We start from the raw sequence: 16,899 nt of genomic DNA, 5'->3' as shown, positions 1-16,899 counted from the left end.
AAAATCTCATTAAAACCCAGTGATGAGCAAAAGCTTCTCAGCATAAATAGGTGAAACCAATTCGTCACCTAAGTTCTCCTCGACGATGACAATATAAATATTTATGAAGCCAAAACCTCTAAAACATGAATTTCTAAGTAGAGCAGTAGAGTGTTTTGAATAACGAGTGTACAATTTTGCTGAAATTATTTGCGCAGTTCATTGACCGAATAAACAAGCTTAATCCAATGCTGAATTAGGTTCATAATGCATACTGAAGTGGAAGAAAATTGTATTTGATTTCATAAAATGTAACACGCAAGTGACGCAAGTGATGTTCTTAATAATGATATTGACCAGTACTGGGCTACTTTTGTAAACACTTTTGCAAATTATCATTTCATCTTAATTGTGGTTTCTTCGGGCCTTATGAGAACTGCCGAAAAGTCTGAAAGTACACGCAGAGAAATTGGTGACAAACAAAAGTACTGAATCGAATAGTAAAATGAAGTTACAAAGTTTCTAGTTTGAAATACTTGACCCTTGTTATCTTTACGACTAATTACTCATTCCTACTAATCGTATGTTTCATTATATTATTTGATTAATGTAGCTTACAAAAAAATATAATTGAACAAAAACATCAATAATTTATGTATCATGAACAAGAATTCTGTTAATATTTATATAATGTATTGTAAGTAATAAGAAACAGAGATTCGCAATTACTAAATGATCCAATTACGGTTAATGATTTACAATGTTACTGGTAGACTACGAGTGTGTTTGTAATCAAAACAATAATATTTTTATTACAACTACATTATTGTTTGCAGTACATATCGTTCGTAGCGTCACTTAAAAATCGTTTAGTTTGGTTTACCCTTTATGTAGTGTTAGGCCTTAACAAGACTATTATAGTAAAAACCGCACCGGAAACAGTAAACGGTACAATGCATGTATTACTCCGTGCTATTTGTTAGTGTGTTTTAAAATATTATAAAATAATAATGTTACAATAACAATCGAGGCGGTAGCTATGGTGACCACCCAGCCTTCGGCCCTAGATTAAGTCTGTACGCACACATGTATAATGTGCTGACTATAATTTTAAGAACTTAGGTAGATAAGTCGCCCCACCGGAGATGTCGCGCCGAGATGGGTCAGACAGTAGATTAGTTTTTTTACAATTAAAAGTACCTCAGAATCGGTAACACGCTTTTAATTTGTCTCCCGAAATTCCTTAGTAGTAATACTTAGTAATTTCAATAGTTTCCCCGCTCCGGAAACAAGAGTGGCGCAGCCGGTAGGATTTCGCTGTTATATTCCTAAATTCTTCGCGGTTTTAAATTCGTCGCGTGTCTCGAGGACGAGCTGCACGATAGCTGTGGGAATTTAAGGACGAGTGAAATCCGACGAACCAAATAAATTACTCTTGGTGCGTGTGGGCAAACAAAGGAATACCAAGGATGAGAGTAGCAGCTGGCTGGTGAGTGATTTTTCGCCAATCCATGTTCCTCTATCCCCCAATACTTAATACCTACATTATTTTGAGATTAAACCTCTCTCATTATAACGTGTTCATTTAGATTATTGGCTTATCTCATTGTGTTCTATAAATAGAACCGACATAGAGTAGTTAAACTTTCAGAGACGCCAATTAATTGTTATCTCAAGTGTATTCTTTGCATTGATATTTTTATAAATGTGTTTTATTAAAAGTAATAAGTAAAGTGTATGTAATTCTACACCTAATATAAAAAAAATATATATTTTATACATTAATATTTTTAATTTTATTACCTAAACTATTACATACATTTTGCGTCTAATTATTTTCTGATTTACGTGTGTTATGTTTGAATTGTGTTATCTTGTGTGTTTCATAGCATAGTCAATTGTACTCTCACGAATTGTTTTATCTGTTCCGTTCTCTACTCTGTGAACATGATGACTTCAGTGACTATTGAACAAATACCCAAAGAAATTATTCAATTAATACCTTTGTATAATGGTGATAAAAGACAGTTAAATCTTTATTTGCGAAAGTGTCAGTATGTCCTTGACCGATATAAGGGTAGCCACGAACAAAATCTTTACGTTTATAATGTTTTAACTAGTCGATTGAGAGATGACGCCGCAGCGCTCTTATCAGAACGTGAAGATATTGTGACATGGTCTGCTTTTAAAGATCTACTTATTCAACATTTTGGAGACCCGCGTAGCGAAGCGTGCATTAATATCGAATTAGAATCCTTAAAAATTAAATCCGGTGAAAGTTATTTAGAATTTTGTAATAGAATCCAAAGTGTTCGATCATTATTGATGTCCAAGGTCAACATGATTGAGGATACTGATTTGAAGAGTGCAAAGACAATTATTTATAACAATACGGCCTTGAATGTGTTCTTATACAATCTCCCAGAGAATATGGTTCGTATTGTAAGGCTTAAGGCACCCTCTAGTTTAGAAGCGGCCTTGAGTATAGTACTTGAGGAAGTTAATTTCTTAGAGCAGTATAATACTAGGAATCGCATTTACGGTCAATCTAGCAGTTTCGGATCAAAATTGGTAATGACGCCAGCGGATACAAACCTTTATTGCCAAATAATATTACCACACCTAAATTTAATTTCGGTATTCCACAGAATAAATTCAATCAGCCCCAAGGTCAATTACCAAATGCATTAACATCACGCCCCAAGCCTGGGTACTTACCCCAATCTCAACAATTTGGGTACAGGCCACCCCAACAATTCGGGTACAGGCCACCTCAACAATTCGGGTATAGGCCACCTCAACCATTTGGGTACAGGCCACCCCAACAATTAGGATACAGGCCACCGCCACAGTTTGGCTATAAACCGTTGCAACCTCAGCAGTTTGGTTACAAATCCCCCAATAATTCTAATACCCCACAAATACTAAAACCTCAAACGCAAACTACTGATGTGTCTATGCGAACAGCCCAACCTAAATCGAATGTACCACAAGGTTTCAATTTAAATGAATTGTCTGCTGACGACTATGAGCCTTATTACAATAACTATTACTCTAACTATGACGATGACTATTATGGTGACTCAAATGAAATTAATTATCATGACGAGACTCATGTTGACTATGAATTACAATCAGAAAATGAAATTCAGGCACTGGATTTTCAGGAGAGTGCCTCGACGGACAAGAAATCTTAGAATTAAATTTTGACTCTAATTTAGAGCTACCGTATATTTATGTAGAAGAGATAGACGCAAAATGATGATAGATACTGGTAGTATGAGATCGTTCATTGGTCCTACAAAAGCATATGAGTATTTTTACGACTATATACGTAATGAAAATTTTCAGGTGGTTAGTACTCATGCTACTAGTAGACATAATGAAGTAATAGAAATTCCTCTTCTACCTACCTTTGTTAGTGACGATTGGCATAAGTTCTATGTATACGAAGTAGATCCACGGTATGACGGGCTTATAGGTAACGACCTTTTACAGCAATTAGGTGCAATTATTGATCTAAAAGAACGAATCTTAAAACGAATTCCACTTGTATTCCAATAATCAATAATAATTTAAATTATAAAATTACTGTACAGCCACGTTCAGAACAACGATTTAAATTGCCAGTAGATCAATATTCAGGTGACGCTATTCTTGACTACCAAGAATTTCGAAATGGACTACGAATGCCTAGTGCTTTAGTAAACTGTGATAGTGGATACGCATTTACAGTAATTCAAAACACTTCAGATTGCCCAAAACAACTGACTATTTGCCAACCTTTCACAGTAACGCCATATGAAAATACAGAATACAACATTAATTTTACTACGACCAATACTCCTCTAGAAATTGACAAATTACTTGAAGAAAATTTAGATAAATTAAGACTCGATCATACCAATGGCGAAGAACGTGAGAAAATTTATGCACTTTGTAGGGAATATAAGGACATATTCTACTGTGACCAAATCCCCCTTACGTTTACTAATCAGGTTAAACATCACATACGTACCAAAATGAAGATCCTATATACATTAAACCCTATAGACAGGCACCTTTCATCCAAAACGAAATAAATAATCAGGTAGAAAAATTACTTCATGAAAATGTTATACAAGAATCTCATTCCCTTGGAGTGCTCCAGTTCACCTTGTCCCTAAAAAGAAGGATGCGTCTGGTGAAATTAAATACAGGATGGTAATAGACTACAGACGACTGAATGACATAACCATAGACGACAAATACCCCCTACCTAATATTAATGACCTTTTCGACAAACTAGGAAAGAGTGTGTACTTCACCACATTGGATCTAGCAAGCGGATACCACCAAATAGAAGTAGAAGAGAAGGATAGACAGAAGACAGCTTTTTCGACGCAAAATGGCCATTTTGAGTTTCTCAGAATGCCGTTTGGACTTAAAACCGCTCCTGCTACCTTCCAACGGACCATGGATAATATTTTGCGTGGTCTGCAAGGACTCCACTGCATGGTATACTTGGATGACATAATAATTTACGGAAATAGCCTTGACGAAATGATAAATAAATTAAGAATTGTATTTGACCGACTTAGAACAACTAACATGAAAATTCAATTAGACAAATCTGAATTTTACGCAAAGAAGTGCTCTACCTTGGACACACTATAACTAAAGACGGGCTAAAGCCTAATGACGACAAAATAAACGCTGTATTGAATTACCCGTTACCAAAGACAACGACAGAGATTAAGAGCTTTCTTGGACTTGTAGGTTACTACAGACGTTTTATAAAAGATTTTGCAAAAATTACTCAACCATTGACAGCCTGCTTAAAAAAGCGCAACAAAATTGTTATTGACCAGAAATACATAGACGCATTTAACAAATGCAAGGAACTCCTGACACATGCCCCACTGTTACAATACCCTGACTATGACAAAACATTTATACTGACGACCGACGCATCCAATGTCGCTCTAGGCGCTGTGCTGTCACAAGGACAGATTGGCAGTGACAAGCCCATTGCGTATGCTAGTCGTACCCTCAGTGATACAGAATCACGTTATAGTACCATCGAACGTGAACTGCTCGCTATAGTGTGGGCAGTAAAGCATTTTAGGCCCTATCTGTACGGTAGAAAATTCTATATATATACTGACCACCGTCCCTTAACTTGGCTCCAATCTCTTAAAGACCCTAGTAGCAAACTCACACGTTGGCGGTTACGTTTGCAAGATTACGACTTTGATTTAATTCACAAAACGGCAAACAAAATACAAATGCAGACGCTCTGTCCAGAATAAAAATCAATGCCTTACTCACAGACGACGAAAATCAGTCTCTAGCAGTTAATATTGATGAGAAGGAAGATAAAAATCTAAATGAATGTGCAGATAGTAAAGGTTCATCAACAGTAACGATATCTGATTCTAGTCGAACTATGACCTGTAGTCCTATAGATTTTTCCGACAATATTAGAGAAGTTCACTACGATACAAATGAGTATCCAATACGATCAGTGTCCAGTAAGTCGAACGAAACCGTTCATTCCGCTGTAGAATTAGAATCAACCGGTATACCTATTTTACATGAGGCGATCGACACCAAGCCGAATCAAATCTTAATATTTTCATGGTTTAAAAATCAAATGCATGTTAAGAACCTGTCACGTGACAAACAAAAGATATTAGAAGTTTTCCTGCCAAAAGATAATCCGCAATTAGTAAAGGACTTTTTAAAGGAATACATACAGCCAAAATTAAAATATTTCATTTATTTTGAGGAGAATGAACATCGGAAACTATTTAGCAATATAATAATTGAACTATTCAGAAAGGGAACTATTAACCTATTTGAATGTACAGAAAGAGTTATTTTGTAGAAGATGAAGGAGAGCAAAAGGCACTTATACTTAAACACCATGAAGGAAAGACCTGTCATAGAGGCATAAAAGAAACGCTAGTTAGGCTCCGTAGAAATTATTATTGGAATAGAATGCAGGAAACTGTAACAGCCGTCATAAACAGTTGCGATGGGTGCCGTAGAATGAAATATGATAGGAAACCCATCAAACCTATATTACAACTAACACAAACCCAAGACGCGCCTTTTCAAGAGCTATTTATAGATCTTTTTAGTATAGAAGGTAAAACTTATTTAACTATAATTGACGCATTTAGCAAATTAGGTCAGGCAATCGAAACTCAGGGAAAATCAACTCCCGAAGTAACTAGAGCACTGATGAAATATTTTTCGTATTACGGTACACCCAGAAGAATAAGCTCAGACCCCGGAACCGAATTTAATAATGAACTAATTAAGGAATTTTGAATTTACATAAAATTGATTTCCACATTGGAACCCTAATAACCCCAATTCAATGGGTCTTATTGAGAGGTTCCACTCCACTATAATAGAAATTTACAGACTGGCCAAATACGAAAACAATGTACTGATGCGGCTTCGGTTATGACTTATTCTGTTCTGGCATACAATCACACTATTCACTCAGTCACTGAACTTGCACCATTTGAAGTTGTCTTCGGACATACCGACTCAAGCAGTCCGTTTAGCATAGAATTAGAAAAACGTTATTTCCAAAAATTAGTAAAAGATCATGCAAAAGAATAAAAACATTATACGAACACTTAGCAGACAAAATGGTTAATATTAAAGAAAAGAATAGAGAGAGTAAGGGTGGTGAAGGTGAAATAAAGTTTAAAAAAGGAGAAATTGTTTTCGGTAAAGACATAAATAAGCGTAAAAGTAAGGATAAGCCCCGATATATAAAAGCTGTAGTAACAGGCAAAGCAGATAAAAATATTTTACCTATAAAAATAGGAGAAAGGGATACCAAAATTCCTATTAAAAATATAAAACGTCCTCCACAGGTGCGGCATATTATTGATGACAGTCACGATGCTGTCGCTGGCCCTTCATCTGCAAAATCTTGAAGGTAATCCAGGAGTTTTACCGGTGAAACAAGGTCATGCATATTTCCAAACTGATCAGTGGACTATTGTAAAGATCATCAGCCTAGATCAAATTTATACTGACCTTAACTACATCTCTACCAACTATCAAGCGCTTTGTAATTTAATTGATTGGAATGCATCATACTCACAAGAAATTATGACTATTAAAATGCATACAGATTCCATACGTGATTTAACTGTAGAAAAATACCAACAGCTTATACCATCCAAACGATCTAAACGAGGACTCATTAATCCACTGGGCTCTATTATAAAAATTGTTACCGGTAATTTGGATCATGATGATGCGTTGAAGTATGATAATCTCATTTCTAAATTGAATCAAGGTCAAATCACTATATCTAAAAGGTTAACATTGGTCTCTAAAATGTTTGACAGTTTTATTAATGCCACTGAAACTATTGAACAGAATACAATTAACTTCCATAACAGGTTAACTAAAATTGAAACATTAATTAAAGATTTAACTGCTCAGCAAAATAGTTGGATTTTTCTGACGTACTTAACTGGGTTGTTCAATGTTTTCATGAGTAACTTTCGTACCATATTTATTAGATTAAGTGAAATCGAAACTGCACTTGCATTAAGCAGAGTCTCTATTTTACATCAATCAATTGTTAATTCTTCAGAACTTTTATATCATCTTAAATTAATATCCGAATATGAAAGCTTAATATATCCTCCCGCCGAAGCGAACTTGTTAAAAATAGAAGAGATTATATGTGTTAAATCATTTATTAAAAGTAATCAAATAACGTTTATAATGGAGATACCACTTACCGATAATGTTACTTATAACTATTATAAGATTTACTCCCTACCAATTTTCCATGACACCGAAAATAAGACCCTAGCTATTTTCCCCAAATACCCTTACCTATTGGCGAAAGAAAATAGATACTCACCAATCGCAATACCGTGTAGACCATTCTCTGCCGGTGCTCGCTTCCTCTGCACTGCAGACAACAGGATCCCCTTCTATGAACTTACCTGTGTCGAACAGCTTATGAATTTCGAAAACGACCTTACCCTTTGCAAACAACATCCAATAGAAATCGAACAGGTCAGAGTCCAACAAGTCGCTAACAACAACTGGATCCTGTATAGTGAAGAGAAGACCACACTAACAGAACGATGCAAGGATGAGACCAGTAGACAATTGGTATTTGGTACTTACCTGATGACCATCGAAGAACCCTGTGAGGTGGAGATTCATGGCATACACATTAATCATCGTATCTTCATAGAGTCCGATGTGGTGAAAAGAGTACCAATCATCGCCTTACCTCAGTTACGCACTAACGCACAGCTATCCAGTACACGTGCACTTGATATGAAGGGCATAAATCTAGACGAAGTGAAATATATGGCGTATTCGTTAAAACATAGTGAAGTGATCGAAAGTGTTTTGATAAAAGGGACAGTAGCTTCAGTGCGTCCTTGGTGTACGTGACCTTAGGTTTAGTTATTTTAAGTATTTTTGTATTTTCCGTTTATGTTGTTCGGCTCAAATTGCTGAAATACACGTGTTTCAAGAAAAATTATCGGAACCAATCTAAAATCGATTCTCCCGATAATTTTCCTCTTAAGGTCGGAGGAGCTATGGTGACCACCCAGCCTTCGGCCCTAGATTAAGTCTGTACGCACACATGTATAATGTGCTGACTATAATTTTAAGAACTTAGGTAGATAAGTCGCCCCACCGGAGATGTCGCGCCGAGATGGGTCAGACAGTAGATTAGTTTTTTTACAATTAAAAGTACCTCAGAATCGGTAACACGCTTTTAATTTGTCTCCCGAAATTCCTTAGTAGTAATACTTAGTAATTTCAATAGTTTCCCCGCTCCGGAAACAAGAGTCGGTATTCATAGCAAAGTATCTTGTACTGTTTATCGAAAACTGTGTTTTTGTAAACAAACTCGCGCGCTCGCATCCCGCCCCGCCACCGCCACCCGCACCCGAGCCGGCGTCCGGCTTGGCGGCCATTGTGTTTTTGACCAGCGAGCGAGCGCAGTATTGCAGATTGAATTTGAAGTGTTTTTCGCCTTTTTGGGTTATTATTACAAAACCAGTGACGAGATGGATGATGACATTGACCAAGACGTCCCTCAGTTATTAAAGCAGTGGGGTTTACCCCAATATATTCATACTTTTCAAGGTAAGTTGTACCATTGTCTTAGTATCAGGATGCCATGTGTTCTATGAATTTTATTGTAACAACTGTACATTTACCATGGTTCGCTTGGTTCGCATTAAAGTATTCTATTTTATTTAAATAAGCGATTTGATCGATTGTTGTTCCGGCTGTTTTTGGCCACGCAGTAAGAGTGTTGGCGTTCTTGTATTCGCATAATGGCTGATGTAGGTCTTCTTATTGTTGTAGTATTCATATTCAATTTATACAAGTATATTCTATATAAGCTATTATTCAATTTAAACAAGTAAGTGGTGTAACTATATAATGACTTTATAAGTTTACAACAAAAAGTCTTAAAGTTATTCATGGAATTTCATTATATACTTACGCGATAAAATTAGTTGATACACAGTCATCTCATCTTAAACTTAATGGGTTTGGCACACAGGACACCCAGAGTCAGCTCAGCTTCAAAACATGCGAAAAGGATAACTAGTCAATAGGCTTGTTTTATACAATTTAGGTTCCCAAGCCAAGTATTCGATTCCCCTAGACCAGAAAATTATGCCTTAGGCGTTGGGACTTTCTTGTGTAAGTTATACAATTATGTTTAACTATCGCGCTAACCGAAGACAATATTATATCATAATAACCTACTCAATTATTTTAATAATTAATTTTATTTTTGTATTTCAGCCGTTGAAAAATCTACTCTTAAAATCGAATGAAGGACAAGGCCTGCTAAATTTATATTCAGAACAAGGCAAATTATCAAATAATGGGCGAAGAAAAGTTTGCAATATAATAATAAAAGACCTAATGCAATCAGACCCAAATAAAAGAATAGACAGTTCTCTACTTCTTACAAAAGCACAAGAAATAACTGAAGTATTCAAAAAGGAAAATATAAGTACTTACTTTATTCCATACATTAATGATACTAAACTTAAAATAAAAAGATGTGCAAAAGGCAAATTATATGACTGTCTACAAAACAGGCGCCGCGAATTAAGGGAGGCTAAGGTTATTAAAAGAAAAATGGCAGCAACATCAACAATAACAGCAACGAGCCAGAAGTCGTCGAAGAAGGCAAGTTTTAAGTTATCTACCTGGGTTTTTATTTTTTTTAATAGCCAAATGTGATCCCACTGTTGGATTAGAGCATCTCCCAAATAGGTTATTAATTGTATTCAAACCTCAAAAGGAAAAAAGGACAACTGTGTTGTTTGTCTGACTGCCTTTCCTTGGCCTCTTTCTAGCAACTTTAATAACTTGCATTTTCATCATCCTCCTAACGTTTGGCCCACCTTTCTGACACGGTTCAATTGAACCTGGGGTCCGCTTGACAACCTAATCCCATGATTTGGCATGACACTAGTTAATTACATTAATAACTTGCAACTTATTTTACTAAATTAAATTATTTTGAAGTCTTTATTTCATGATTTTTTTATGAGTCCATGTATCTTTCCAGATGGTGGTGCAGATGAAGATATCCAGTGGCTCCAAAACTGTACAGAACCCTGGCATTTAGTGATAGAGAAGTGGCAAAAAACTTCCAAAAATAGATTGAAGGAAATAGAGACTTCAGAAATGACCATCGGAGCATACATTAATAAATATCCAGTGTTAAAACGCCACGCGGGCATGAGCTTCTTATTGAAGATTTAAGAAGGGCCCTATTAGAGCCTGTTCACACTAGCATTAATATCGCCGCGAGCACGCGGCGAGCAAGCTGCGATATCACACACATATAAAGTTGCTCGCGGCGATATTATTGCGATAAAATAATCGCCGCGATACCGCGACGACCCGCGGCGAGCTCGTTGCGTGCACGCCGCGATCTCGCATCGCCGAAAAGAATCGCTAGTGTGAACAGGCTCTAATAGGGCCCCATACTTTACAAGTTGAATGTAGAAATGATAAGTATAAGGGACGTCGACGCTGAAAAGACGCCTGAACGGGTAGCATGATCGCGCGAAAAGTGATAAAACATCTCCCTATCGCACTATTAGTAAGTGCGATAGGGACGGATGTTTTATCGCGCGATCATGCTACCAATGCAGATGTGAGGGGCCGTAATGTGTAAGTGTAATTTCTACGGACCAATGATTGTGATGATTATATTAAAATAAATGTCATTTTTCTCTGTACGTAATATTTTTATTTTTGATTCCAGGGATCCTAAACATATAGAGCCGTAGCGCGTGGGACGTCGTAAAAAATGCCGATAATCTCAAATTCTATGATTCTAATCTAACACTTGATGACACTTATGATACAAGATAGTCGGAGTCTTTAGATAATGTATTGAAAAAGGCATTGTTTTACTACGTCACACATACTGCTGGCTCTATATATGAACTGCGTTTTGATGGAGCGCCTGCAATCCAGTGGACTGACAGCACCAACAACGGATCCCTTTTAGGCTTTCAGTGGAGAAAATACAGTTTTATTTACTTATAGACAAATAAAATTGGATTTTCGTCTACTAAAAGCCTGTGAGGACCCGTTAGTAGGTACTATAAGTGCACTAGATTGCAGGTTTCATCTAAACCAGTAGGTACTACATACGAGATAATAGCTATAACAATACCTAGGATGCTAGCATTACAATATGTATTGTACTTGTTACAATAAACATAAAGCTAGCATTGCAATACGAATAGTTATCATTACAGTTCAGGTCGTTATGTTACATAAATTGATTAGTAGATACAGCAAAATATTTAGTAAACCCAAAAAAAAAAGTGTTTATGTATACAAGATCGCATAGTAGTCCTTACGATCGATTTAGTAATGTAAATTAGTGACGTATGGTTCTAATTACATTGGTATTGTAACAGGCGCGTTATTTGCACTGTATTGAGTACTATGTTGGTTGGTCAGTTAAACTTAACGTCTAGTTGTCCTTAATAAAACGATAGGTAAAAATAATAACAAAACGGTTTTTGTAAAGTCAACAACGAGTCTTGCTGTCACGGTTGTTAACAGAAGTTCTAGTTACAGTAGCATTTTTTCTCGTATAGATAGCCAGATATTTCTCTGCGTGTAGGTACATAAGTTACGGTCATGGTGAATGCGCCATGACGAAGTGAAGAATGATCGTATATTTAACAATATAGTGTGTACCTAAATTGGAATTAAAATACATCATTGCAATGAAACTCCTTTAGAAGTGGCTTTATCTCTACATTTACGAAGTCAATGAACGATACGACTGTTGACGCAGGTTCAAAGGGCTGTAGAAGCAATTTGCTGACTCAGAACTTAAATAACTTCCCACCAATTCGTAGAAAAGGGGATTTTCTTTTATTACACCCAAACTTAGCTAAAGTGGTTATTACATTATGTAGTAGCATGGTTGTTCAACGGCACCGCACGCCATTACTTCGCCACGAGGGAAAAATCAATATACCTACGAGTACATTATACAGGTGTTCTTGAAAACCTTCTAAGCTATTACACAAATAGTACTAATGTACTGAAAATGTTTGCTTTACATTTGTCACGAAGCTAGTGCAAAACAGCTTTAGCTTACCGATATGTTAAGTATGACGCATATTTATTTTTGTACTTAGTAAAAACATAATGAGACTACATTATTCCCATAGTTGGAAAACTTTATAATGTGGAATTCAGAGTGACTGTAGTCAGTTAATGCAAATTAGTGTAAAATTACGTCTAATACCTTAGAACTTAAAACCAATGTTTTTGAGGTGGAAACTTTTCTTAAAATGTGTCATTATTGTAAGAAGCGCTCTTCATCAATCATTTTTCCAAGTGAAGGGAATAACAAAGTTTTGACGTGGCAATAAATAGAACCTCAGATTTTCTTGGAAAATAAACTAGTTTAAATGTCTAGGCAATGAGACTTAGCAGTAATTACGAGTTTAAGGTCCCTTTCTGAGTCATTGTGACACACATAAAGTACTGACCCGTACTACAAAAAATGTCTTATGAATCACGGTGATACAACTCATCCGAAATATAAATAACGAATGACATTATTCATTTTTTTGGTAATAATAATTATGTTTATCCTATTAAAGAGAAAATTGGATTTAAATATTTAAAATATGAAAATATGCTGCACCTATGTAAGAACAGGTAACTTAGCGTGGAGCTGAGAAAAGTACAGATTTCCCTTAGGAAATGTGGAAAATGAATAAAAAGGGCCAGAGATTACATACATACATACATATATTAATTTCCTCACAATCCCAGATAAATGATAATAGATAAAATCTTAATATAAATGTTAATGGCAAGCATTTGCAATCTTAAATGCCTTTAAACTGTGTCATGATTATCGCATTGTTTGTGAGTAAATGATTATGTAGAGTTATGCAATCGTTGCTAGATAGAGGAAGTTGAGATATCAATCTTTACATGAATACATATAATATTTCTCAAGTTTTTTATATTGCATGCTGTCTGCAACTTTCGTTTTTGTATTTTGGACAGCATTTTACTTTTTATTATATTTCTGCTTGTCAATAAATCAAAAACAAAAGAGGAAGTAAGCATTTTATAGTGCACCGGTATGCCGCATGCAACTTAAACGAAAACTTATAAAATGATTCCAAAGATGAAATTACTCAGCCAAATTAAACTATTGGTAATATGATAATCCTTTGACTTATAGTGTAGGAAAAACATAGAAAACATTCAATTAATTAAAAGCCAAACCGCATTGAGCAAGCCTGGTGATTAACGCTCATCCCTTCCCTGTATGACAAGAAGCCCATACTCGCACTGATGATGATTAATAAGGGTGATGGTGATAATGACACATACATAACACTGGAAAAATCCATAATCATGCATCCTTACCTACTTGTTTATATCAGATATTATTGTGTGAAATTATAATAATTCAGTTTTTTTATGTAAAATGATAAGAGATCGTGTCGTCGGTCATAATGTACAATAGGCAGTCGCCATTGAATCGTATCGACTCGCTAACTGTCTGCTAACCACTTAACATTGGGAATCGGCAACCGTGAAGCGTGAAACCTCAGAATCTAAACCATGACAACCATTTATTACACTAATATAAGTCAAGAAAAAATCTGACCTCATCGCTTGCGAAAATATCTACTTGATACTATTTATAATTTTGTAGGTACAGTACAGTTTTATGTTAAACGGAAACCAATGTATTTGTAGGTCATTTGACATCCGTTTTAGGCAAACGTTCCCGACAAAAATACAAGAAATCCTGAAAGATCTTGTAATAACGCAACTTAATCTAGACTTAAATTACCTCTAAAGACTGTTGTCGTTGGGTGTTTTAAAATCTTAAGTAGTCAGTGACCAAGATGAGAAAAGCAGATTCATTAACTATATTACCTATCCTTAATAAAAAAAATAACTGAATACTAGACATACCTACACAAAGTTTATATCGCGATCAAAATCAAAACGTTGAACCCTGACTACATTAGCATTAATGAATGAGCTGTATTTCGGTACAACGTGTAAATATTATGATAGTCATTACTTATATTTTATGCATTGAATGGAACCATGCAACAATAGAAATAAAACATACTATGGTTTAATTCATACTAAACCATAGGTACTCATGTTAATGACACATTGGGCATTAGCGGTATTTAAAATAAGTGTACAAAAATTTTGGACTGATTTTCAGCTCGTCAAAACTTGAATCGGAAGGTTTTTCGTTTGTAAAGCTCCATACGTATGTAAACGATACAGCTATTCCTATAGTAAAAAAATATATGAATGGGTTTTTTACTTTATGGTTGTACGAATCACACTATTACACATGTAAGCTATACTTACTTGTCATATAAATGAGCACACACCGTGAGAAAAAATATTGGACTGTCTGCAAGGCGTTACAAGAGAAGCATGCAATGTAGCAATCGTTGTTGATAAGTAATGGTATTTTGTACATACCGAACAAATAGAGAAAGAACAAAGATCTGAACAAAAGCAGTAAAAAAGCAAAATGTCCAAAGTTGCAATAAGTCATGAATTTAACCGATAAATATAGCTTGAAAATGCTGAATTCTGAGTAACGATGGATTACGAAAAATATTCAAAATTATTATGAAGAAATCAAGAGTATAGTGTGTAATTTATTAATTTTCAAAAATTATTCACAAAATCGCCGTCTGCCTTATTAACATTCCCATTGTTACAGTCATGGATGACATTAGCTATGGAAGTGAGTTAATAGATCTGTATGTAAATGATGGCATACAGACTATCAGCACAGATGTCTGTCTCCAATCCAGACGGTGCGTGTCAATTCTGTGTCTAGATTTCGCTACGGACACAATAATAACTACAGAGTCATTATTGATTTTATTTTTAAGCCGCTTCAATTCAAAAAACTTAGAATACTCTGCAATATATTTTGCAATTTTTTTTAAATCTTACCTATATGTAAAAATGATTTGCTGTTCATTAGTTTGACCAAAACTCGAGAATGGCTGGACCGATTTGGCTTTTTTTGTTTTTAAAATGTTTATAGAGGTCCAGGGATAGTTTAATTAAACTATACGAAGTTTGCGGGATCAGCTACGGTTAAGGATAATTAAATCAGTTAAGGATAATTAAAGTTACTAAAATATATGCCTTATCTTTTAAAGACAATGAGGGTTTTCGATACTTTTTCTGCCGCCAGGCGGCGCTTCGTATGCGTCAGGTCCAAACAGCTGTCAAATAGTATGGAATTGTAGGGTCCGAACTTATTGTTTATTGAAATTCTGTTATATTGGAAGTGTTATTGATTTTATTATGGACTACGGTCTACGGTAGAGAGGGTGCAAAAGTCACTGGTACTAAGGAAAAGCTTGTTGAAAAATTTGTTAACACAATATGATTTAGTTTTTTTTATTTACTCAACCTCAATAGTAAAACAATAATGCAGTGCTTTAATTATAAAATAAAAAAAAACACTAAAATCGTTCACTATTCATAGTAAAGATAAGCACTTTGACAGTTACCTGGACCTGACGACTCGGTGCTGCCACCTCGTGGACGCCATTTTAGAAAACCCTCATTACCTCCGAATTATTCCAATGAATTTTCTGATAGGCACATCATTTTGTTCTATACTGTAATCTAAATCATATTAAACCATACCATTACCATTATAAACTATGTGATCGACATAGTTTCTCACATTATCATCATCGTTATCGAGATTAATCGTCAAGGTATGCACCTACGTCCTACACACATACCTACCTATATGTACGGTACCTATAGCTATAATGCATATACCTACAGCAGTATGCTTTTAATACTGACTAACTGACCAGTAAACTGACACCAAGGTTATTATCAAAAAATACAGACTTTATGAAGTGTTTTCTTCACCTCAGGTCAATAAACAAGGTTAAAACATCTTGGTTTTTGTCCAACTTGCATTTGATTTAACGAGCAAAAAATACGTTTTGTGAACTGAAAAAAGATTCAATTAGGTAATTTTCCTTCTCGATTTTGTACGTCGCTTCATGAATCCGCGCATGAATCAGCAATCATAATTATCAAAGAGTTATTTACAGTGTTATTGGGTACCTAAAGGTGCTTAAATTTATTAATCATAGATTTGACAAAGGATATTCTTGCCTCCTATTAAATCTTTCATATCGGTTATCGTTTCAAAACTTTGTTGGTCATCATTTGCCACCCTAAAAGGATTGTTCATTAGCAAACAACAATTAAAATACCTAAAAAGCGAAAATGGCACCGCAATATTCTACGTTTTGTCCTTGAATGTTTTAGAAATCGCCATATTATTATGAAACAAAATAGTAA

General features: G+C 35.3%; 1 protein-coding gene across 2 annotated transcripts; it reads left to right on the top strand.

Moving 5' to 3' along the window:
* The first annotated feature begins 1,019 nt into the window (after nt 1-1,019).
* On the top strand, nt 1,020-11,252 carry LOC135117843 (uncharacterized). Of its 2 annotated transcripts, XM_064038168.1 has the most exons (5): nt 1,020-1,468; nt 6,858-9,120; nt 9,548-9,690; nt 9,796-10,188; nt 10,574-11,252. In XM_064038168.1, exons 1-2 carry the CDS (start codon nt 1,449-1,451, stop codon nt 8,413-8,415), a joined length of 1,578 nt encoding a protein of 525 aa, XP_063894238.1. In that variant the 5' UTR covers nt 1,020-1,448; the 3' UTR covers nt 8,416-9,120; nt 9,548-9,690; nt 9,796-10,188; nt 10,574-11,252. The 2 variants fall into 2 exon arrangements, with proteins under 2 accessions (XP_063894238.1, XP_063894235.1); XM_064038165.1 differs by lacking the exon at nt 9,548-9,690.
* The last annotated feature ends 5,647 nt before the right edge of the window (nt 11,253-16,899 follow it).

Source organism: Helicoverpa armigera, chromosome 2 (assembly GCF_030705265.1).
Source record: "Helicoverpa armigera isolate CAAS_96S chromosome 2, ASM3070526v1, whole genome shotgun sequence".
Taxonomy (NCBI): Eukaryota; Metazoa; Arthropoda; class Insecta; order Lepidoptera; family Noctuidae; genus Helicoverpa; species Helicoverpa armigera.
Note: the sequence above shows the minus strand (reverse complement) of the source record. Positions and strands in the feature narration are given on the sequence as shown.

Bases quoted from the DNA above. Each gene is read 5' to 3' on its own strand.
- LOC135117843 (XM_064038165.1), top strand. From the start codon at position 1,449: ATGAGAGTAGCAGCTGGCTG. The intron at 1,469-6,857 runs GTGAGTGATTTT...CGTCCTCCACAG, and splicing joins ATGAGAGTAGCAGCTGGCTG to GTGCGGCATATTATTGATGA.